Raw genomic sequence first — 24,649 nt, forward strand, 5'->3', positions numbered from 1 at the left:
TCTTTTGTAGGGGACTTTTTCTTTTCATGTCTCTTTATATGAAAACAAAACAGGCCTTATGTAGAAATTTTGCTTTCAAGCACTCATGAGATATCCTATAGAATCGTGGAAGGGTCAAAGTTACAAATTGGAAGAGGGAGAAATAGATAGAAGCCAAAATCCATGAACTAATGGGTGAAATGGTCTTCTGAAGATAGCATTAAATGTACTTAAAATTCATATTAGATCTGGTTACATGATAGCTTGAGCCTTTAACTTATTAAGCCACCCATACATAATGCTTATAGAGTGATCTAATTTTTCCTTGGGGATTGAATTGGATTGCTTGTTGCCTAGAGAGAGAGAGAGATTTTTGAAACCAAGAGATTAGTTTACATTAGCTTCTAATTATACTAACAAATTGTTACATATTTGTGTAGTTCCTTGACCAATAGATGAGATGAAATGAAATGAATAAGATTAATGTGAGGGTGTCGCCTGATGTGAAAGATTTCCACACAAGTAGAGTCGCCTTCCCTCTTCCAAAAGATAAATAAGAGATCTTCTTTTATGCTTAAACCTTATCTGAATTGTCACACTTGCCTTTGCCGAAAGGCATGTAAAGATAAACAAGTTTGGAGAGCTAAGCCAATGCAGTCCATTCAAGTTTTCTTCTTTCTTTTTTTTTTTCTTTCCCTTGGCGTTTGGTGTGTGGTAACATGATCGAGTTAAAGTAGACGTGGGGGTCCATGGGGGTTCCTGGAATCTGGTTCTGTGCATTAGGGTCACTGTGTCTGCTTGCAGGGATTAAAAGCACCAAACCCCACCCCACTGAAATGATCCTCCTCTCTCTCTCTCTCTCTCTCTCTCTCTCTCAGAGCCACAACCCAACTTGGTTTTTATCTGACCTGATTCCCTGAAGCTAAACCTTATCTTAATATTTGCTTGTAGACTTGTAGTTCACATATATGCTAATCCACTAAAATTCTTCTATTATTGCATAAAAGCTGATAGGCTATAATTGTTTTTATTGAATATGACCATATGGGTTACCTATTTGGTCCCACATAATTTTCTCACTTAGTCCAATGAACGGACAGGAGTAATTGGCCATCTCCATCTCTTAAATCCCCTCGTACATGTAAATAATAGAGTTTAATTCTTATTAATGTACTCATGTACTGTGATTAAGGTATCTTATGAACTTGGGTAAAGTTGGAATCAAAATGTGAATGGAGTTAAAAAAGGAGTTTGTCAGTTGGGATTGGGAGGTCAGGGCATTAAATTTAGGGTTTGATGCCTGTGATAATAATAATCTGAAACCAATAAATGCTAACCCTTGTTGTAATAATCTCTCTCTACTTGAATAGTATTAATCAGAAACAGCTACAGTCATCAGTAGCCTCAGCACGCCCTCGTGATTTGATTTGAAATGCAAACTTAATGGAAAGTGGCCTTTATAATTTCAATACTCAGAAGCCTAACTTTGGTTGAAGGAAACCTAATATGACCACCGACCTTTCATAATAATCTTTATGAACAGCAAAATATAAGCAAATTCCTACCGACCATTCTCTTTAATCTTAATACATAAACACACCTTCTCTCCAATCAATTCAACCTTTAAGTGGACATTGCTTGGATGTTGCGTAATTAATATACAACATCGTGTAGCGTATGATCGAGATCGAGCTTTCGTTTTGTAAAGGTGTGTTTTAACATTTCTCGAAATTGAACGATCGAGATTTCAAACTTGACCGTATACTTCGCATTACTTACATTAATTGAACAGTACTGAAACATGACCCTCTTTCCATATCTTCTACACTACGTGAGAAAAAGGTTGAAAGTCTCTTTTGATTTATATCGTTCCTCACGCCTTGACATAATATTTGAATCATAACCTAAATTTCAAACACTTCTACTATTCAAACCTAATTAGCATGTTGGTCCCAAAAGCTTAAGAAGAATTGAAGATTTCAAATTTAAGACTTAGAAAAGCTACTAGGTATGCTAGTTAAGAGAAGTTAATCTTCCTGTAAAATGGACGTGACAGAAGTGTGAGAGAACCCTTTTGGGACTTTGAGACTTAAACTTGGAAGTCATATATAATTTGTGTGGAGCCCACAGACAGTGAAGGACTGAAATTCAATCAGATCAGAAACCAAAAGGGTACAACCTAGCCTAGCCACCTGCTTTGATAGCTACAAGCCTACAACTACCATGGGGGTAATCTTGCTCAAACCTTTTGGATCTGCAGCGAAGAAAATCTGCTAACATATCTTGTATCTTTGAAGATCTGGTTTGGATATCAATCAACACTTTACACAACTCCATAATTAAAAGCTCTCATGGTTTTATCTTTTATGTCCTTTCAAATGTTTTCTACAGGGAAATTTCCCACTAGTGTGTGTCCTTTCATTTGGAAGCAAACCACACCAACAAATCTACTACCTTTTAAAGCCGGTATATATAACCCATAAAAACCAGCTTGGGTTCAGAATATTTGAATTAGGGCATGGGTTGCTCGATCATTGATTGGTTATCCAAATCCACTAGAATTCTACATATATCTTTCACTTTCAAGAGGCATTTAGATCGAGATTTCGATCTCAACCGTTGATTGTTTAATGGTCGAGATTAAAATCTTAACCGATATCTTAAGATTGAAATCTCGATTGAAACTTTGGATCCAATGGTCCAAAATTTTATAAGACTAAAGTCTTTTCGAACCCTCAAATAATGGAATTTTCTTTTGAGATATTTAGATATAATTCACTAGAAATGAAGATTCGGTATAGAAATTTTCTTATGTAGATTTGGTATTGTGTGTTTAGTATTGATGACATGTACTGGTTTTAGGCTTTATTGATATTGAGATGGTACTAATATTATATGTATTCCATTCTATGAATAATAAATAATAAAATCTAAAAATTCATTTTTGTAAAGAAATATTAAATACAAATTTGATATTGTATTAATTCTCTGATATTTTTTAGTTGTACATAAATATGGTTTTAATGCATTGTATCAAAATATCTCTGTATTTTATTATATTCTTTAACAAAAATAATCTTATAACAAAATTTTAGTTTGTTCTTCTTAGCCAAAAAAAAAAAAATAATAGAAAATAATTATGATCTCTATTAAATTCCTAAAAAATGTTGATTTCCATTGAATTCCTAAAAAGTGTCGCGTGTCATTGAGGATTGTATAAACGTTAACCGGAGCTGAATTGGAGGAAAAATAAAAAGAAAAAAAAAATCCAGAATTCATAAAATTTGAGTTTATCGTAATCAGTGCCGACAACGGCTGTCGGGAGTTTTATTAGAACGGTGTGTGAGAAGTACGTTGCAATTTCCCCTTTTTTTTATTCTAATTCTTTATTTCTTCCCCGCTTTTTATCCCCTTAAATCTTATCTTATCTGTAATTTTGCGGCTGGATGACTGCAAGTCTGCAACGCAACGCTGCAATTTTTAGTTAAAAAGCCAAAAAAGAAATGTCTACGTGGCAGTGATGCCGACTTCTCAGTCAGACGTGGCGTGAAGCTTTTTGTCTTTTTACATCCTACGTGGCATCCAACTAATTGGTGCATAAGCGGCTAATCCAGTGAAATTCAATAGAATTCATAATCATACCATGACCCAAACCTTATCTAATTTGATCCCAAACCCTAGAAGTGCTTGAAGCAAGAAAATGAGTATAGGAAGGACGGTATTCTTGAAGTAGATGATTTGTATATCTATTTGGATTGTTTAACGATGGTGCGCGTGGTTTCTCTTTAGAGAGATATTGATGAAGTATACCCAAGGTACCTCGTGTCGAGTGATATATTTCGAGGTGTTGTTGGGGGGAGACACGACACCCCCCAGCGACACCGACTTTACTTTTTGTCGGCGATATGTCGTCGACTTCTCGGCGATATATCGCCGATGGTCAAAATGTCGCTCAATCGACAGGAACCAGAGGCGGTGTCTTCTGCAAATTTCCGGTATACTGTTATTTGAAATGTATCATTCTTTCTCTAGAACCGAATAAATTTGAAAATCGAAGCATTAACCTGATTAAAAAAGGAAGAACCAGCGAGTGATTTCATTTCAAGTTTTGGGAAGAAAGTTTAGAATTTATCCAGGAAGAAGAAGTGAAGAACCAGAGAGGCATTGCGGGCTGTGGAAAGCAAATCCAGGTGAGTATTTGGCCGGCGAATTCCATCTTCAGTCACCTGTGTTCGCTCCTCTACCATTTTCTTCAAATCCTTTTCGGTGCTCACTTCTTTTAGGGTTCTGCATTTTCTTCCTCTTTGAAAAAATTGATTACCACCTCAATCTTCTGTAACGGAAGAATCTTGTGTGGGGACTGGGGGAAAGGGAAACCCAGAACTCTGCTGGAGAAGAGCTTCGGCTCTGAGGTTTTGCAGCGATCCACCAAATAAAAAATAAAAAGTCGACATGGAGGCTGGAGCAAATCTTCGGCTCTGAGGATCACCGATTCACCGTCGATTGCAGCGATCACTCAAGTCGCCCCAAATAAGAAGTCGCCCGACATGTCGACTGTGTCGCCGGTTTAGCCGGTGTCGCCAAACACCGACATGGCGACACTAGGCGACATGTCGAACATTGAGTATACCACCTATGTTTATTGTAGATTCAAACAATCATCGAAAAAGTTACACAGATCATGTAAATTTCATTTTAAGGCTGGTCAATTAGAGTATAGAGAATTACTTTGTTGGAGATGAAAGTTTTAAACTTTAGTTTTTTTTTATTTTTTATTTTTTATTTCTTTTCTTTTCTTTTTCAATGTAATGACTTTAGCTTTACATTATGATCAAAGAAATGCATCACTTGTACTTTAGAACACAAGACTTGTCTCACGAATTTGAGATAACGATTCTCATCTTTTGGGTTCAAGTTGCATAATCCATAAAGATTTAGTGATCTATAAGAGTCAAAAAAAGAATCATTTTCGTGAAGATAAAAGATGAGGGTTTTATTATTTATGAATTCTTAGAACAAGTAGTCACATACTATGACTTGTGAGGTGGGGCCCAATTGAATGGACAATGGAGTCCTTAATTGTGGTTGGTAATCAAAGGAATGCTAAAAAGCCACCAACTTAAAAGAACAAAATATAGTATGGTTATGAAAAAAAATCTCTTTTTCTATTTTTCTTTATTGGCTAATAACTTTTGCCTCTTTGATGAAAATTTGTTGGTAGGAAGTAGAAAGCAGAAATAGATAGAGGTGGGTACTTGGAAGCTTTGTTATATAGGTGGGAGCTTAAATGGTTTGGGTCCAACGACATCTATAACTTTTATTACATTACTGTCACTTTGATATAAGTCTCCGCTGAATAATGATCACTAAATCCCATTTCACCACGTGGCAAAATGGATTCCACTTCCCATTCTAAGCTAACTCCCATGGCCACGTCACTTTAATAGGCTCCGTTATTATTACAAATTGGGAATCCTATGAACCATAAAAGAAGCTGAGGAAGGAATTTCATTTCAAATCAAATGGTCCAGCCCAGGAAAGTAGTGCTCCACTGCTCCCACGTGGAGCAGCCGTTGGATACGAATCAGCATCCAATTACCCATCAAAACACTGATAGCATGACCTATTAGTAAACGGTTTATTAACTTATCAATCGAGGTTAGGAGCAGTCCAAGTCACCTCCCATGCATCTGGGAAGACTACGTGCTTTCATTTCTCCACCATACAAAAGGGTAGGGTCCATATAGGATTCATTGTCAGGTTCAAATCCTATATAATGTCCAAAGTAACAACTATCCATTAGCTGGGCACCATGTGTCATGATGATTTTGACTCAGGTGTAGAGCTTTGGGATTTCTTGTCTTCTCACTAGTTCTTTGTTGTCTCTCTGCAATTTGTACAGGGTCGATGCAGCTTCGTCTACTATTTAGCGATTACGAGTTACTACAAAACTCTCTAATGCCGGCAAGACTGAACAAATCGACTTCTTCACAGATCCAAATTGAAACTCACAATTTCTTGTAACATGCCAGTCAAGAATTCTTTTTTCCTCTCTAGTTCTTTGATGTTTCTCTATAATTTGTATGGAGAACAGAGCCATTACGGAAAACATCTTCGGATTGGAAAGTTTCCACAATATCAGACGCAAGGTCAGAAATTGTTGCCAGTTTGGATTTGTGAAGAAGCCAACTTCGTTTAAGTCTCACTAGCATTAGAGAGCTTTGTAGTAACTAATGATTGCTAAATAGTAGACAAAGCCTATGCCCACCAGTGCAGATTGCAAAGAAACAACGAAGAACAAGAGAGAAGAAAAAAAAATCTCAGTGCTATATATACACATCGGTTGGGATTTATTGCAAGACACATAGTTTAGTGCACTGGTAGTAGTAACCAATGGATCGATGGCCGCTACTTTGGGTGCTGCAAAGGATTTGAACCCTCACTCGAAATCTTACATTAGATTCATTTTATGAGTATTCAAAGATAAATTCAACATTTATTGTTGGATGGAGAAGCATGTGGGGCCACACCTCTTCCTTGCCAGATAAAAAATCCAAACACGGTTTGGTTACAAGCTCTTCACCCTTAAAAAAAAAAAGGGAAAAAAAAAGAAGAGAAGCAAAATAAAAACGTTGAAATGGTTAAAGAAAGGATAGAGAAAGTGATTGTAGTAAATGGTGTATTCATGAGTCCATGACACGAGAAGAAGAAAGTCTGCAATCTGGGCCTGGCTTCCTCTGCTTCCTGCTTCCTGCCTCCTGCTAAGAGTGGTAACTGGTAACCACCAACCACTAACCAGAGTTAGTGGAGTTATAAATCTACAAGACTGCAACCATGGTTAATAAATGTGTGGTCAAGCCAGGACCAAGCAGGGAGCTGTAGTGTAATTTTTAATATCTTTGATTTTTCTTTATTTGCTCCATTTCTCTTCCGTCACCTAGCCGTCCACACAAAACTCTCTCATCTTTATTAGAGATGTGTCGTCTCATTCGCAGAATCACAGCTGGTAATCATCCCAATCCAATCTCATCATCATCGTTGATTTCTCTCTCTCTCTCTCTCTCTCTCTCTCTGTTACTGTTTCCATTATGTCCACCCAAAGTCCTGCAAAGCTCTAACCCAACTCATACCCTTTCTTTACCAACCGTTTCCATGGAGGATACTGGTCTCGGAGACTCTTAATTCTTCTGCTTCCAGCTCCCTTAAACCCTAACTTAAATGTTTCAACCATGGAATTAGCCCCGAATTCTACCCATACCACCGCCGCCGCCGCCACCACCACTACCGCCACTGCTACAGCTAAATTGCAGGAAGCAGAAGCAGAGACACCATCATCTCATCCTCCACCGACCCAACTCTTCAAATCCACCAACTCTCCAAAGCCTTTATCTTTCACCAACGGCGTTCTCAAACGCCGCCATCATCTCCACCCCAGCAGCCCAGTTGTGCCAGTTCCGGTGATTTACAAAGAATGCCAAAAAAACCACGCAGCAAGCATAGGTGGGCATGCCTTAGATGGTTGTGGAGAGTTCATGCCATCTCCCTCCGCCACCCCTACCGACCCCAGTTCCCTCAAATGTGCCGCTTGTGGTTGCCATCGCAACTTCCACCGCCGTGAACCTGAAGAATCCTCCCTTCCCTTCGACTTCCACTACCACCACCACCACCACCACCACCCTCCACCACCTTCTAACACCACTCGTGCTCGAAGCCCCAATTCACCTTCCCCACCTCCGCTTTCTTCTTCTTACTACCCATCAGCGCCTCACATGTTACTGGCTTTGAGCTCGGGTCTCTCTGCTCCCTCAGATTCCCATCAACCGGTTAATAATTACAATCATCAAGTGGCTGCAGGAGCAACCACTGCAACTCCTAATGGACGAAAGAGGTTCAGGTCGAAATTCAGTCAGGAGCAGAAGGAGAAGATGCTTGCTTTCTCTGAGAAATTGGGTTGGAAGATGCAGAAGAGAGATGAGGAAATGGTGGAAGAATTCTGCAATGAGGTTGGTGTTGGGAAGGGCGTTTTGAAGGTTTGGATGCATAATAACAAACACAACTTTGCCAAAAGAGATCCTAACGGTGACAACAACAACAACAACAGCAACAACAACATCATCAGCAGCAGTAGAAGTAACCTCAACAACATCCACGATTACAGAGATAACTCTAATGGTTCTTCTTCATCGTCTTGATAACACTACTACTCGGTGATCAATTTCAGTAACTGTTCAATAATGGATAGAGTTGGAAGTTGAATCTTAGCTAGTGCTATTCTTCTTTTTATTTATTTTCTTTTCATAATTTGCTGCTGCTCCTGCTGCTTTTTTTTTTTTTTTTTCATTTGTTTTGAGAAAGGAAGAGACTCGGAGAAATGGAAAAGGGAATTTATTTTGGAAATCCTTTTCCTGTCGCACTTTTCCCCTCTGCTGGGTTGGAGGTGTCAAGGTGGGGGAGAGGCGGTTGTGGCATATTTTATTGCATTATTTTGTGGATCTTAAAAGTATTTCTTTTTCCGTTGAACCCATAATCTATTCGCTCATCCATTTCTCAAGAATTTCGATCTCGGGTTCCTGAAATTATTCTCTCTTCTCTCTTGAAATGGGTGTTCTCTAGCTCTTCAGGTAAACACATAGGATTCTTAGAATCACTAGCCAAACAAATACTGATGGAGCAGTAAGAGTTCAAAAATCATTTCTATACAAATCATACTCTGGATCTATTTTTGAACTCTACTACTAATTATCTAAAAACGAGAAATCTTTTCTAGTTCCCTTTACTCTTGAAACAAAATGCTGGAGATGAGGAATCTAATTCTTCATCGGTTAATGGCATGTCTTACCATCAATATTAGGTTACTTCTCTATACGGGATAATGGGCAGATGATGAGGAATCTCTGTCATTCGATCTCTGCTGGGCTGCTCTTCATTTCTATTTGAGGTGGCACCTGGGTGCTCCGAGTGGGGACTAAGGAGCTTTCTGCACCTCTAGTCTTCTTCTTCTTCTTCTTCTTCTTTGTTTTTGGGAACTGGGTTTTGCTTTTCAGTTTATCCCGTAATTATAAAGCTAGTCATGGGCCCATGGCTTCATAACTCATGAGATTATCGTTTAATGTACTGAAACAAAAACTGAAGCGAACCCATGAAGGATACCCTAATACGAAGCAGTAGAGCTTTGATGGCATCGTAATTCCAGGTCGAGCGAAGGGTGAAATTAAGAACATCCACTACATCCATTCATGGTGTTTCCATATTTCTTTTCATTTGTCATTGATGGATTTTGTTGTCATAGAACTAAGGAACAAGCGAAGCGACTAATTCTGGGATTGAGTTCATTTGATGGGAAGGTTTTCATGCATTACCATGCATGTGTGTGGACATTTCAAAATCTATTGGTTCCCTTATATATTTTATTGAGTTGATCGATGAAAAGTGCTCTAAAGAACCAAAACATCCCACTTCCCCAGGGAAAAGGAAAATAAAGAAACCAGCACTCTACAACTTGTCTGGGTTGCGATATCATTTATATATGTATGGGCCTCATGGGTTCTGGGCATAATTCAATTTAGACCTAGTTAGCATTCTTGGTTGTTAGATGAAGACAAGTTGAGCTGGGTGAAGACCTTGTTTGGCCTTGGAAATATTATACAAGCTTAAAGCCAAAAGGCCTATCTATGATTATGAATGGAGCCTTCTTACTGATCTGATCTTGTGAAGAATCACAACTCTGAATCCAGAATATATATAGTGCATTCTGACAAAGCTGCCTACACCTTAATTTCTAAATGAGCACCCTGCTGTCTTTACATGTATGTCCTTTTAATTTGGGTGGGAGCATGTATAAGGTTTCATGAAATAAAAACACCAACAAGTGGAGATATGAAGATACAAACCAAATCAATTATTAAGGAAGAATCCAAGGTGGGTAACTGGTTAGGCTCCATTTTCAGGTCTCTGGAGCTACTCATGATAGATCGTCAATGGATGGATCATGTATCTCTTCTGTTTCCTTCTCTAGTGAGGTCTTATCATCTACTTATAATGCACTTTAGATGCTTTTAAAGTGATTCTCTCTCTCTCTCTCTCTCTGTGTCTGTCTCGGGTCAATCAACTGGGCTTTGTGTCTCTAATCCTAAATGATGAATCCCACTTCTAGTTCTACCCTGTGATAGTGGGGATCCCAATTCTCAAAATTCTAGGCCCGGATGTTATCATCAACCTAAATTCTGGTCCGCTAAGGCTGCTTCACATAAGAACCATTTTGACTGCTAGCTTTTGATCACATAAGAAACTGAGATTTTCAGTAAAGATGAATGTTAAATTTCCAGTGTCCTTTTTTCTTGAAAAAAAAAAAAAAAAAAACGCTTTTCTTCCTTTCTAGCCAAATCTGGATATCATCGTGACACCGTGGATAATGTCATAATGATTTAGCCATTTTGCTTGCACGTAGGACTTTTAAACAGACCGTTGGATCGAGATTTCAACCGGGATTGAGATTTGGTTGAGATTTCGACCGAGATCTCGATCTCGATCTCAATCATTGATTTTCAACAGTCAGAGAGATTTAAGTCAAAATCTCGGGCGAAATCTCAATTTTGACGACCGAGTCGACCATGTCGCTGAATGTGTCCTGCGCATGTTTTACTAGAGTAAACGGTTGTCACGTGGCTATGCTGGGTCTGCATTATAAAGTGTTAGGCCGTTTGATGTGGACTGGACATGGGCAGTAACGACAGCCCATTTGCTTGGTTCTGATCTATCCGTTTTGGATTTTGGAATCTGGCCCATTTATCCTTCCCTAAACAAAGCTCCAAAATCCAGCCACGAAAAGCACTCGGATATGGAACCCGGCCCATGTGAGTGAGTGATTCATTACTTAATAGGGTCCTAAGTACAATAGTGAATACTGACACGTGTTGTTGCCTGTGTCCGAAATGGAACCAGGTTCAAGCATGGGTTGGTTCTTGTATGGACGTTGTTGGGCCGGCCGGTTTACCGGTTGATCACAAGCGTATTTCGAAAATTCAAGCTCACCACAACATAATGATGACATGGTATATCATATACAAAACCTATAAGGGCAGGAGGAAGTTAAGTAACTCTAAGTTCCAGTTTGTTTTTCTTAAAATGACACAAGCCTCCCTCTTGATCTAAAAATGACACAAGCCTCCTCTCTCATGCTGCGAAAACGAAATACTAACTTTTTTTTTCTTCTTTTTTGGGTAAAGAAAATGATATACTAACCCGATCATGGAGACATCACTTATGACATCTTACCAAAACCCCATTTGCTCATCTTCATCTCTTCTCTTCTCTTCCAGAACAAATACAGAACCTCCCAACATCAACCTTCATCTATAACTAGATTGGATAGAAGAAATACAATATCTTTAGTACTGTTCTTTTCTGAAAACTCTTTCTGATAATATCATACATTGAAACTTGGAGGAATCTTCGAGGCCCAGCCTTTTATATTTGGGAAATAGAAGTTAGGCAAACTGCTTCTCTGAATGTCTCACTGACATCACTGAATACACCTGTTGCATTTCATCTGTAATGATTTAGATGACATGAACTACAAATTCGAGCCTGACTATTGAGGCAATTTGTTGATCAAAGACCTGACCAGAAAATCTAATGGGTGGATATGATCTCAGTGTACCATATGTAACTAAAGAGATATATATTAAAGGTCTCAACTTTAATGTGTGACATTGAAAGATGCCTACCTTGCTCATTTCCTAACTCCTGTGAGATATTTGATTAGGTCTTAACACTTGAATGTGCAGACAGGAAAGGTGCCTAACTTAGCATCTGCTTGCATGTTCTCCTATCTTGTCCATAAAAGTTGGAAGCATCATCATCAGAGATTTCTTTAGAGATATTACAGGTACCAGCTCTTGAATGTGCAGGACATGAATGATTTCCTACCTTAGTATCTTGTATGTTTGTACTTGAACATAAATATCACTAATCACCCATTAAGGACCCATTTTTGGAGAGATCTAAAACAAAGAAGAATGATCTTCATCAAGTTAACAATGTGCAATCTCATTCTCCCTTAGAAAAATGCTGCAACTACTACATAATTCAATGTTCATGCAGCCTTTATCATTCAACAAGTTAATCTTTAGCTTGATGAGGCAATAATAACCCTATTCAGTGGTTGAAAATTCTGCTAATTAATACATTCCTGTAATGTGCTCTTAATTTCTCCATGAAAAGGTGGAAGAACGTTAAACCCTCATATCCTCTCAAACAGTGATCTTAAATATCCCAAATTATTTAATTGTTCTTCATCTAACCTTGTAAACTTGCTAGCTGACAGTAGTCACACTTCCCGAAAATAGGTTTATGATTAGAGCCTATTCAATTCTTTCAGAGTCTATTCTAGCCCTGGGTAGTTTCCTAATAGGTACACCAATTTTTATTACAGCAAACATGAAGATCAGTAAGTTCGTAACAATGGAAACAATCATAATAAGGACATAAGCCTTATCTGAAAACTCCTTGGCCACCTTTATAATCCTGATTAGGAGCATCTCATTCATGTAATCATCACCATCCACCAGTTCTTATCTAGTGAAGAACATTCTATGGTTGCCTTCAGGGTTGGTGGATATTATGGTTTTAAAAACAATCATGTCTCATGTAGAACACTGAAAATATCTCAGAGCAAAGAAAGAAATTAAAAGAATACAATGGGCATTGAATTCTTAGATTTATGGGTCTTCATTGAAAGACATAATCTGGGGTCCAAATTTAACACACTAAAAAGTTCAGCTGCAATTTTGCTTTTCCTTTTTAAGAAGAAAGGAGAGATGAATCTGGAATACATGGGGTTAGTTTTGGTTGTTTTGTGATTATCATGCCAATAATTGTACATGCATAATGCCAACTTAGATTCTATTACAAATGGGAAACAAACATTATTTTCCAGCCTCAAAAACTCTAAATTAAAATCTTCAATGGAAATTAAATAAAAGTCTGTTTTTGTGTGGAGAGAATACAAATTCAAGGAAGTAAACTAGAGGATAATGCATATTTAGAAGCTAATGATCTATAACAATCAACTCTAGGGTTCACTTGATTAGAAGCTTCAGTAACTCTCAGGAATCTCTAATTGCATCAATAAAAAAACTTGTCCATCGTGGCATTAAGAAAACATAATTGGATGGTCGGGCTGCTGAATGAAAATTATTGGTCGGAGACATGCCTAACCTGAATATATTGTAATATAAACTTGAACCTCCATTACAGATTAAACTACCTTAACTAATGAAAGGTGACAATGAGAGGAGACAAAAAGAAATAACTAGAAAATATTCTTTGATACCAGGGAATTTCATACTTGAAATGGGTGCCATACATTAGTATGCTGTAACTAGGAGGCTTCAATCATTAAAGGTTAAGTGGTGCCAGCACGAAATGAATAAGTATGCGGAGATGGGACAGAGGAATATAATGCAGGAGAAGCCTTCATACTGTCCATGATGACCTAGTTTAGAGTATGAAGTCATCCTGATTGCTTCTAATTCTTATTTCTCTATTAAAAATCATTCAAAATGCTACTGCTTGCAAAGTTCTGATCTTCCTTTAATCCCGTGATGATCAATTTCACAATTTTCTACATAGCTGTATAGGTACATCAGTAAGTGGCTCCTACCCAATAGAGAGTTATAAGCAAGAAGAACCCTAAGGATGGACCTAAGTGAGGGAAATTGTTTTTACAGAAGGAACATATAGATTTCCTGATAAATAACTTTCAGTTTCTTGTTCCTTATGCATATGTTATTGGACTGAATTGTAGGTTTTTAGTTCATCTAAATTTTCCTATTTAGAGGAGAAACATATAGATCTGCCGATCAATAATTCTAATTGTTTTGCTCCAGTTGTAAGCTTTTAGTTACTATAAGATGGACAACTTCTTTCCCTCATCCCAAATATTTCAAAATAGACATATCTGACTGAGCCCCTTCTTCTTTTTCTTTTCACTTTTCATTTAGTTTGATGGCCTACTAAGTATGAGTCACTTTGTAGACTTTGCACTGAAACTACAATAAGTGGGTAAGATGTGAAAAGGAAAAAGGGAATGCAATCTCACTTCAAGTACACAAGAGATATCAACATCTTCATTCTATAGCTAGAGAAAGATGAAACACAGCAGCCTAAACAGTTTTGTTTCTATTTCATTACAAGGAAAGGGGTATTCTCTCATGAAGGGTGGAGAAAAAGCACACAGCAATAATATTAAGTCAATTTCATCACAACAGCACAACTTCTATATAACTTTCAAGTATTCTACTCTTCTTAACTTTGGGGCAACCAGATTTTACTTCCCATTGGAAGGAGGAGAAGAACACTCACATACTACCTCAGTTTCGAATTCCCTCCGGTGGAAGTTCCGGTGACAACCACATGCTGCGCATTTAAAAGCTGCATTAGTTCCTTCCTCTCCACTAGCCATGAATTCTCTGCACCCATCAACGGCATATCCTCCAATGTTAGCAGCATGGTTCTTTAGGCACTCTCCATATCTGACACTCCTAATTGTGTGAGAAGATGATGTGTAGCAGCTGAAAGCTTCATCCTCTTTGGCCACTGGTTGGCCTTTCTTCATGCTCCCAAACCCTAATTCCTCAAACCCTTCTGCAGACACCAACTGTTTTGATGAAAGCTCAGATTTAGATCCAGAAACAGGCATGTGTGTGGAGCTAAGTAGTAAAGTGAGATCTTTCAGTTGGGTTCATGACCAACCCTAACCCTAGATATGGATATTTATAGCTCTCCTAATCATCCATTTCTTGAGTGATTACTTTCACTTGAGAACAAGAACAGATCAGCCCATGACCACACTTGCCTTTCTTAATCACATCAATACTCTAGTATGGTATCGAAACAAACCCTAGAATGGTCGTTGGAATTGATCGCCTAACTACCTCACGCTCACAGACGCAGGAGGAGAGAACACATTAGCTAGCTAGCTCCTTTACTGAAAAACTGCCGTTGGGATTTCCAAGCTGTATTTATTGGACTAGTACAAGCCAAGTGTTGGGATCATAGTCGATCGTTAATCTGGGATATTGATCCTGATGGGCCCAGGTTGTCTCCAGCACATCTGACGGTTGACAGTGCGTTGGGTCAGTGCCCAATGACCCAATATCCCCACAAGCTAGAGGTGTCATATGGCTGGTTTGGTCCAATTCAGCCGGTCAATGATTTGGGTTAATTTGGTGGTCCAATTGATTTTGATCACATATTCTATCGGGTCAAGCTAGTGTGGTGTTTAAGACCCTAAAAACCATATTAACCATAGAATGGGAATGGCCGGGCCAGCACTTTACGTCTCCTGATTGGGTGAGCATGATTCACACATGCAGTGTAATTAAGAGAAACCTAATAATGAAAGGAACCCCTTTCTTTGGATTGGAAACACTGATTGATTTGTTATAGAAAGACCAGCTCAGCTGAACTTAATTTGGTTCCAATTCCCGTGGGACCGGTTTGATATTTTTAGAAAGGGAAGAGCCTGCCAGGAGGGACCCTTGAAACGATGGCAACAATGGCTGTCTAGTGACCTAAAAACGTGGGGTTGATAACTAAGGATGCCAAACTGCACCGATAAACCATCATCTTCTGTTTTTCTTTTTTCATCTACAAAATCTCATAGGAATTGATATCATCACCAGATTCTATAGATTTCGTAATGATTCGCAATGTAACTAATACGATGAACGCATGATATCATCAACCATTGTCCATAACGGAAGTCGGATTCAAGAACGAGTTAAACTTACAGATCCCAGAGGTCACCTTATCTTACGACCAAGGTATCTTTCATAAGCTTCCAATTTTCATGATTTTTTTTGGGTTTACACGGAGGTGGTGTGGTGATGGCAGTGGTAGTGAGGCTGAAGATTTCTTGATGAATGATTTGTTATTTCATCAATGGTTAACAATGTTGTAGCAATGGCAGAGTGAAAGGCATTGTACTTGAAAGTCTTGGAGTCCCCTTTCTTGACTTATACTTATTTTGCCCATTCTTGCCTTCCCATTCTAGGACCTCATGAGCCCTCTCTCTCATGTCCTAACTCATACCACTTGTCCTTGTCAATGACCCAATAATTAGAAAATAAGGTCATGTTAATTGTGCAGCATGCACTGAGCTGCCTAGGTGCAGGAGTCAAAGTGGTGGTCGAGATTCAATCTCAGACTACAACTTTTGTTCCTCACCATTTACAACTCAGTGCGCAGCACTGAAGCCAAACACAGTAGAATATATCGACACATATCTATAAACATATCTACAAACAGTATACCTTTTTATCTGAATCTAATTGATGGAACAAGTGACTTATATGCAATCAAATCCCACAGATACCTTTAACAACACCCCCCCCCCCCCCCCCCCCCCCCCAAAAAAAAAAAAATCCCTCAGATTCCTGTGATTGAAGATTGTCATTTAATACTTTCATAACATATAATGACAACCTTACATTTAATTAATACCATTAAAAACAGCTTCCTCCTTTGAGGCCCATTTTCCACATTCTCCTTTTTAACTCACCTCCACCTCCAACGTCTTTCGAAAGACCAGAAACCATACATTTTTGAAAATTTTCTTCCCAAATTCTGAAGACAAGGGGAAGTAATTAAAGAATATATCATGTATTTGTTCAAGGATGTCGAAGACACTTTAAGAAATACCAAAAATAGATGTGAATATTTGAAAATGAGAGGAATCCAATAGCTGCTCACAGCATGAGCTAGCTATATATATGGGATAGATACGCATTCAAAAAGGTGATGTGGGCATATTTCTTAATGGTGATGGCCTATGGGTAAGGTTTTAGAAGGAGCTAGAACTACCTAGAGCAATAATGGGAGATTGTTTGATGACTAGTATACAAGAAGTCTGGTCCATTGGGTCTCACAGTGCAATTGACCTTTTTTTTTTATGGGTAATCACACAAACCACACTCAAGATCAAGAACAGTGTGATGACTTGACCAAAGATTAAAAGCGAATATTAAGCAGCCATGGATGATTTTGGTGGCCATTTCATGCACCGTAAACTTGAGTTAATATTTCTATTTAATTACTAAGATTAATGAATTTAAGAGATGATGGAAGACTTGATAGATAGGGACTTATATAGAGACATGAATCATTGCTGTTTGAGAAGGATAATGGCAGATAATGAAAGATGAGGTGTCTTGCTTCTCACCAACCCGACCCTTCTCGTGATGACAGTTAAAATGACCTCTGGCCGGCTTTCTGTGGCTAGCTAGCTCTTAGTGACTCCAGTGGAGTATCTTCTTGTTCCTCAACTCCTATTTACTTTTCTCCTTTCCTTTTCTTGACTTTAATAATTAAAGCAATCAATAATAATAATAATAATAATAATAATAATAATAATAATAAATGAATAAAGAAATTAAAAACTCATCTTTTGATAGAAAGATTCAAACCCAACACAACAGTACTCAAAAGGCTCGATCTAACCCTCAAAAGGAAACTGTTCATTATCAAATAAACAAACAAATTCTAAGTCAATCTGTAAATAGAAACCCTAGTGTTTCTTTGGTAATTAATGCGACTTGAGATCTATAAGTGGAACTATATATCTCAGTAAATTAATCTGGTTTATGTATAATTGCACTACCACTAAGCCTGTGACAAAACATCTTGTCCAATTAATTCAGATTTCAAGAGCGAATCTTTAGATCTGAATGGTATAAAGAGCTCGATGATCGATCTATATATCTTGCAATCTTCTTTGATCTCCCTGTTTAAGGTTGGACCACAAAACAATACTTTGTGAGGCAAAGGACTATGGATGTGACGAAGTGTAGCTCCCACTCAAATCAAAGATAAGTTGGAAAAGAATCTAACGACAAAGAAAGCCCGATTGAGCCTGCATTATTCTCCACCCATGCATCAAAGGAAATAGGGTTCTTAACTTCTTATTGATATTTTGCTTTTAGAGAACATTACGAGTGTTTTTTGTGTTTTTTCTCTGGTAGAGTGGGATATTTTGGAATCAAAACTTTGTGAACAAATTCTGGTATTAAAAAAATGAAATGGCTCCTCAACCATACAAACATTGATCATCTCTTCTCTTTAGTTATTTAATCCTTACATTTCTTCAGTTTTTTGGGTCCTCTTCCCTTTCTGTATCATTCTTTGGTTGTACCTTGTTGCTCTCGAAGCACTGCCTTCATTTAGGGTACGTATTGAACATTTTTCTCCTTTCTTTGAAATGGAGTTGATCACTCTTGGCACTTCAACCAAGGGTCACCAGGTCTAGTAGACTCGAAGAATCCTCTGCAACTCGCAATCCAGCACAACCCATTTCCAAAGAACGCCAGAAACTTAGGTTTGTGTCGACTTTCATCGATCCTGCTGAACCTGAGCTTATTTGCAGTCACTCAATCCTTCCCTTGCAACAACTCCAACCGACAATACCCATGTAGCACAGTACGCTCGTAGTGCTGCTTTACACATCTGCAACGCATCTCACCTAAATTTGTAATTGTTGAACACTAATGTACATGGATATGGGTTCAATATGAGCTCCAATGCACTGGATTTTGACATTGGAGGTGCCAATTTGTCTTGACTTATCTTTGCCATTTTGTCAAAACATTCACATTACTTTTAATTTTTCAAATTGATGAATCACAATAGAAGTTCAAGTCGCACTCAGTGTCAAGTGAGAGTCCCACATGGACTCAACCAAATAGATGGAAAGATTTTAGATATATCCGATAAGTCCGGAGAGAGAAGAACGCATATGTGCCCTCCCTACAGTTTTGAACCACATTGTAGCTGGGGTGGATTCCACACCGAAAATTTTATTTTAGATTCTTTTAATATTGATAGGTAGGCCCCATTCCCTACTTTGTGATTTAAAGGAGCGCATTGTTGGCTCTTGACGGGGAGGTGATTGAGACTTATATCTAACAGCTTTTCCGTCAACAATTATGAGCACGTGTATCCCACACCCGCTAATCAACCCCCCCTCCCCCCACTCAACGGAAATTCCACATGCTCCGCGATGCAACCCACTTAAGGCAAAACCCTACGAAGATTTTGCTAAGGTGTTGCCACTCATTAATGTGGTGCAACAGGCGATGCAAATGGTCATTGACAATCACACCATGCAGATTAAATCTTCACTGTTAAAAAAAACATGTGTAAATAAGTATCATTTGAGTGAGTTGGAATCGGTTTTCCAACCGAATCCAAATGAACCAATTCTAAGTGATTCCTATTTTCAAATGCTCTTTTTTTATGGTGAGAATTTAACCAGCATGGTGTGACTGTCATTTGATCATATGCATCACCTGCTGCACCGGCAACACCGTACCTTAGCAAAATCCCCCTTGCGATCTATTTGATTTGAAATCGTCTCAGTGGATGGAGTTTTTGGGCCGACCTAAAAATGGCCCAAGGTTAAGCCCAACGGGCTTGGATTGAGCTCAATGTTGGGCTCAGTTGGGCCCTCTATTACTAAAACTCACTCAATTCTTCATTTCAACCTTCTCAAGGAGTAAAACGATCTCTTTTTCATGCCCCTAGCTCCTACCAAACACATGCAGTCCCTAGCCTCCAGCCTTATTTATGGTTTTAGAAGAAATTACTAGCTATCAAATGTCTTAATATCCATAAGATTCCAATTGCTCCCACCAATCTTACATAGCAAATTTGCCCATTTATAGGCACCTTAATTTTCTCTCATTTAAGCTATACCAAGAGACCAAAATTAGTGAGTAGCTTTGGACCATGCATACCCAAGCTAGCCATAAAGCCAATGGAATGGACCACATCACGATTGAATAATAATTAAAGCCTTTATAACCTCCATTAATTATCCGAGTTTCCGTGCATGGATTGACTCAGTACTGAGTCGTGAGGAGGAGATCGATCGATGTTCATCCCTTCTCAGTTTTGGCACAAACGTGGATCTCTGCTAAGCCACTTATGAGTTATGCAACAGAGAATGAATTAAGAGCCATTCTTGTCTTCTTGAGCTAGCTGAGAAGTAGCAAAACCAAATATTGCACCAACCTCGCATTTAAGTTAAATCCTGCACAGTAACAGCTAGCAGATCGAGAAGTCCCATACAGATCCTAATGATGGTCCCTGGAAGAAATTTCATTGCAACGGACAAGAGAACTCCTCAGCCCAGCTCTCTCTCTCTCTCTCTCTCTCTCACTCTCATTGTCTCTTGCTACCCTTAATGTTTATGACAAGACATATTCCAGGTTATTAGAGTGTTGGACCATTTCTACTAAGCTTTTGGATCGAAATGTTGTTTGGACCACCCATGCATCCAATGATTCGGACCCATGTCTATTTTTCAAAAAAATAGGTATATAATATATACCACTGTACCAGTACAACTAGTACTACAGTACGTACTCATGGAGAAATGGCATCTGGTTCTCTACCATCAAAACCTTGTGTGAGACTTGTGACACCAAAAATTTTCATGTTGAAGCAATCATCCAGCCTTGTTGGTTCAGGGGGTTAAAGATTTGAACATGGAAGTTGGATGAACCAGTTAAGATTCAGACCAAATTCAGTATAAATTCTTTATGATTCCCCTACTACCTTTTAAGATGTTTGTTGTCAATTCAAAGAAGAAAACTAAATTCCAGCTGACCTTTATCGATCTAACCTAATCAGACCCGGCAACTTTTTTCTTGTATGACCCCCCTCCATTGATAATCTGATAGTGAACCAACTAGCAAGATCACATGCCCTCTTTCCGGAGAAATCACATGAGCTTTTAATTGGTCTAAGCATGATCACCTGATCTCCATGGTTATTTGATGCCAAAGCTCAATCATGGGACCCCCATTTCCTTTGCAAATGTGGTCCTCTAGGCTCTAGCTGTGTACAATCTATTCCCTTAATGAAGATTAAAGGGCACATTTGTTAATCAGCAAGGCACTTAAATTTTTAAATGAGTCATTAGATCACCCTTTGGCTCTCTGCATGCATACGTGTGTGTGTGTGTGTATTTGTGTGAACGGAGCCAACTAGGGTATGACTGAATCAATTCAAAGTTTGCAAACCCTACAAGAACAATTAAGGAGATGGAGACACAAGAGGCATGGACCAATGACAACCTTATATTGTCTAGTATGGACTATGGAAGCAGGAACCACAAGTGTGCGAGCACATATCATTTACTGTTCATGACAGATTGACAGTTCAATGTGTACCCAAAACCCAAACCCTAGCCGTGCCCACATTTGTGCTAATCTTACTCCACATGCTCCACTTAATAGAGTATGATGTGGGCTCTTTAATTTTCTTTTAAGGTGACGTTTCATCCTGTGATATCATGGAGGTGCATTTCTGTATTCCATTGCCTACCACAATCTTTAATTTGGAATGCGTGTAGAGATGAGTACATGAATGTGTCTTTAAAACAGTGAATAATAACTAGGAACTTTGTAGGAAGCCCTAACTACTGATTCATGAACATGGATTCTGATCCTCGATCTGTTGCCCTAATGGACTTAAAAGACACCCATGAATGAGAGTTAGCTTGTAATTCATCACCTCGGTAATAACCAGAAGTAGTATAAGACAAGAAAATTCGTTGTAAGAACCAGTAAGTTGAGCATGCATGTCATGACCTTCATTTTATATGTAGAAATAGAAGGTTCTATTTAATAGAGTCACTCCTGGGTTTTTCTTCACTACCAGTACCAGTTAAGAGAGAAGATTTCAACCAAAAAAATAAAAAAAAAACACTAAGAAAGAAGATAAGATAACAAATGGCAGTAAGGACTTTTACGCTTTGGTGATGATGATTTTCATGAGGAATTAAAGGGTCACTCTCCCCTCCCGTTTTCTCATTGCCTTTACACTCTGTGTTACGTCCGTAGTCAGGAATCTTGATCAACCAAGTCTTACTTGTTAAAATTAAGCTAAAGTCAGAAACACTTCACATGCTCTGCATTTAATACACACCTGCTTATTTCCGACTCATACAGTGCCACTAGGTTTCAAACTTCTTCAGCAACTGAACCATTTCAGAGATAAATTAAGTGTCACCCACAGTAGATTTTAAAAGGCAGAAAAGAAAAGAAGTATAACACCCATGGTATCCTATGACCTTAGTTACAGCTGATGCCTGATACAGGTTTTTCTTGAAGTTGGCCAAGTTGGAATTAATATGTAATGTCTAAGTACCGCCCTTTGTGTACTATACATCCAGATGATGGTAAAATATTGTCTGTAAGAAGCTTATGCTTTGCTTCCTTTGATTAAAGATTCCAAAAAAAAATAAAATTAAAGCTTCCATATTTAATCTTCCGAGTTATTTTGTACGGAAACCATTCATATTTAGTTGCTTCCATTGCACCTGCCACGCAAGCAAAAATTTGCAGGATGGGAAGTTAAAACCCCAACAACAAAAAAAATCTTGTGCAAGACTTTGTTACTAGTTCCTGTTTTCTCTCAGATAGTAATTAATGACCAGTTGGCAACCACTGTTTTTCATAGCTTTTGCTTGTTTTCTTAAAAAATATTTTATTTTTTCTACAGATATAGTTTTGGGCAGCATGATCAGTCCCAAGCCTCTTCTTGGAGATCCAAAGTCAAAAGGTTCCAAAAGTTAAGTTATAGATGTACAAACCACTTGGTACACATAGTACTGCCAAAAAGCCAAAAAAAACAAACTTTCTTCAGGAGATATTAAGATGAAGACAATGAAGAAGAGAGCAGGATAGAGTTTATTCTTAAGTTGAAGATTTGACATAATAGATGTCACTGTAATTTACACTTGTCTTTTTCTTATATGAAAGATGCATCACCTATTCCTACCAATTCAGCCATAACCTAATTTGATTAATCAGCTCGAGGCCAGGATCACTAGAGGGCTAAATAAAACAAAACAGATAGAAAGAACTCCATGATCTTAATAGAGTTCTGCAAAAGGAAGAAGCACTTCAGAAAATTTCAGTTCCAGTGCCTTGTAGTGAAGCCTGAATCAGGTCTTCCTCATTCCCTTGAGAAGCTCCGTCTTCAAGAAGCCATTTCTCAAGTAAAGAGAGGGGGGCTTCACTTCCAAGAATTGGCTTGCTCTCGTCTTGGAATAAGCTAATCTCTTGTGAGAAATTGACTGTATCATCCAGAGAAACAGACTGAGAGACATCCCGTGCTTGAGACTCCAAATCAAACAGCAATGTTTCAAAATCATCAGCTGATACTTTTCCAATGTCATTAACCCCACTTGGAGTATCTTGACTAGAAGAAGAATCAGTTCCCGCCCCGTTGTTAGAAGAATTCTGAGTGGTCTCTGATGAGGTTGTCTTGGGAGATTTTGGAGAATTCTTCATCCATCCTTGGAGCAACTTTGATATGTTCTCCGTGCTTGAGGCATATGTAGATGTCTGGGTTGAGCTCATGAAAGAGTGGCAGCCATTAGAGGGCTTCAAGTCAGACAAATTGTTTGAATTCTCCAAAGACAATGCCTCACACAGAGCCTGCCTAGCCATATGGATGTCAGTTTGAAGCCTTCTCTCCCACTGGCCTTTGGAGATTTGCGGAGAACCTGAAAACCCATCTCTGGTATTGTCATCAAGACCTGTTTGAAGCTTCTTGAGTTTCTTCTTCAAATGGGTATTCCAGTAATTCTTGATATCGTTATCTGTTCTCTGAGGAAGGTAGGAAGCTATGGCAGCCCATCTGCACAAAAATTAGTTCTCCATTTATATCATAAAAAAAAATAATAAGAAAAGAAAGAAAAAAAGAGGGAAAGAAAAACAAAGGTTAAAAAGCATTTGACCAGATGGGATTTTTCGAATCCTAAAGGAGATCCTCCACAAAAATCACACAAACTAGTGAGATGATGATGATGATGATGATGGTCATCTACCTGTTGCCCAATAGAGCTTGAAGATGGATTATCATCTTCTCTTCATGATCAGTGAAGTTTCCACGTTTGATCCCAGGCCTTAGGTAGTTAGTCCATCTCAGCCTGCAACTCTTACTGCATCTAAGTAAACCTGACAAAATCCACACAGAAGAAACCATATGGGATAAGAAAAACCATGTCTTAGAAAGAAAATAGAGTAAATCCAATACTGTAATTGAGACGGTCTTTTCTAGACCTCTAGAGTCTTAAAGGCGTTAATTAAATGATCATGACAAACCAACCAAAAAAAAATTGGAAGCCAGAAAGATGAAACAAAGGAAGAAACAGAAGCACCAAGAAATAGAAAATCTTTACCTGTATTGGTAGGAACAGACCTCCAATTCCCAGGACCATGTTCTTGAATGTAAGAAACCAAAACAATATCTTCTTCTGGAGTCCAAGGCCCTTTCTTAATACCTACTTTATCACAGCAAGGTGGTCGACCCATATCTCCTTCTCTTCAGTGTTTCCTACCTTAATTTCTTCTACTGCTCAAGGGATAAGAGAGATCATAATTTCTTCCTCTTCTCTTAGCTTCTTCTTCTTTTTCTTGTTTCTCTCTGTGAGTCTAATATTTCTACCTTCTTAGAAAAGCTAAGACAAGTGTCCAAGGCAATATGTCTTGGTCCCTATATATAGAAGAGGACTAGTGGGTCTTGCACGCTGACCTCAGAAAGGCAAAATGATTCCCAAGAGTCAAAAGAGGGCAGCAACAGCATTTACTCACGGGTT

General features: G+C 38.5%; 2 protein-coding genes and 1 pseudogene across 2 annotated transcripts; 1 reads left to right on the forward strand and 2 right to left on the reverse strand.

Moving 5' to 3' along the window:
• Positions 1-6,935: 6,935 nt before the first annotated feature.
• Positions 6,936-9,761, forward strand: LOC149020303 (zinc-finger homeodomain protein 11-like). Its single transcript, XM_089148412.1, has one exon. It carries the CDS (start codon positions 7,209-7,211, stop codon positions 8,169-8,171), a length of 963 nt encoding a protein of 320 aa, XP_089004538.1. The 5' UTR covers positions 6,936-7,208; the 3' UTR covers positions 8,172-9,761.
• A 4,052-nt stretch (positions 9,762-13,813) lies between these two features.
• On the reverse strand, positions 13,814-14,879 carry LOC149020304 (mini zinc finger protein 2 pseudogene; annotated as a pseudogene).
• A 7,776-nt stretch (positions 14,880-22,655) lies between these two features.
• On the reverse strand, positions 22,656-24,376 carry LOC149020305 (myb-related protein 306-like). Its single transcript, XM_089146904.1, has 3 exons — positions 24,233-24,376; positions 23,879-24,008; positions 22,656-23,688 (listed from the first exon to the last, which is right to left on the reverse strand). The coding sequence occupies exons 1-3, from the start codon at positions 24,363-24,365 to the stop codon at positions 22,950-22,952; spliced, it is 1,002 nt and encodes a 333-aa protein (XP_089003030.1). The 5' UTR covers positions 24,366-24,376; the 3' UTR covers positions 22,656-22,949.
• Positions 24,377-24,649: the final 273 nt, after the last annotated feature.

Source organism: Hakea prostrata, chromosome 3, assembly GCF_041222555.1.
Source record: "Hakea prostrata isolate BN-2017 chromosome 3, UWA_Hpros_2, whole genome shotgun sequence".
Taxonomy (NCBI): Eukaryota; Viridiplantae; Streptophyta; class Magnoliopsida; order Proteales; family Proteaceae; genus Hakea; species Hakea prostrata.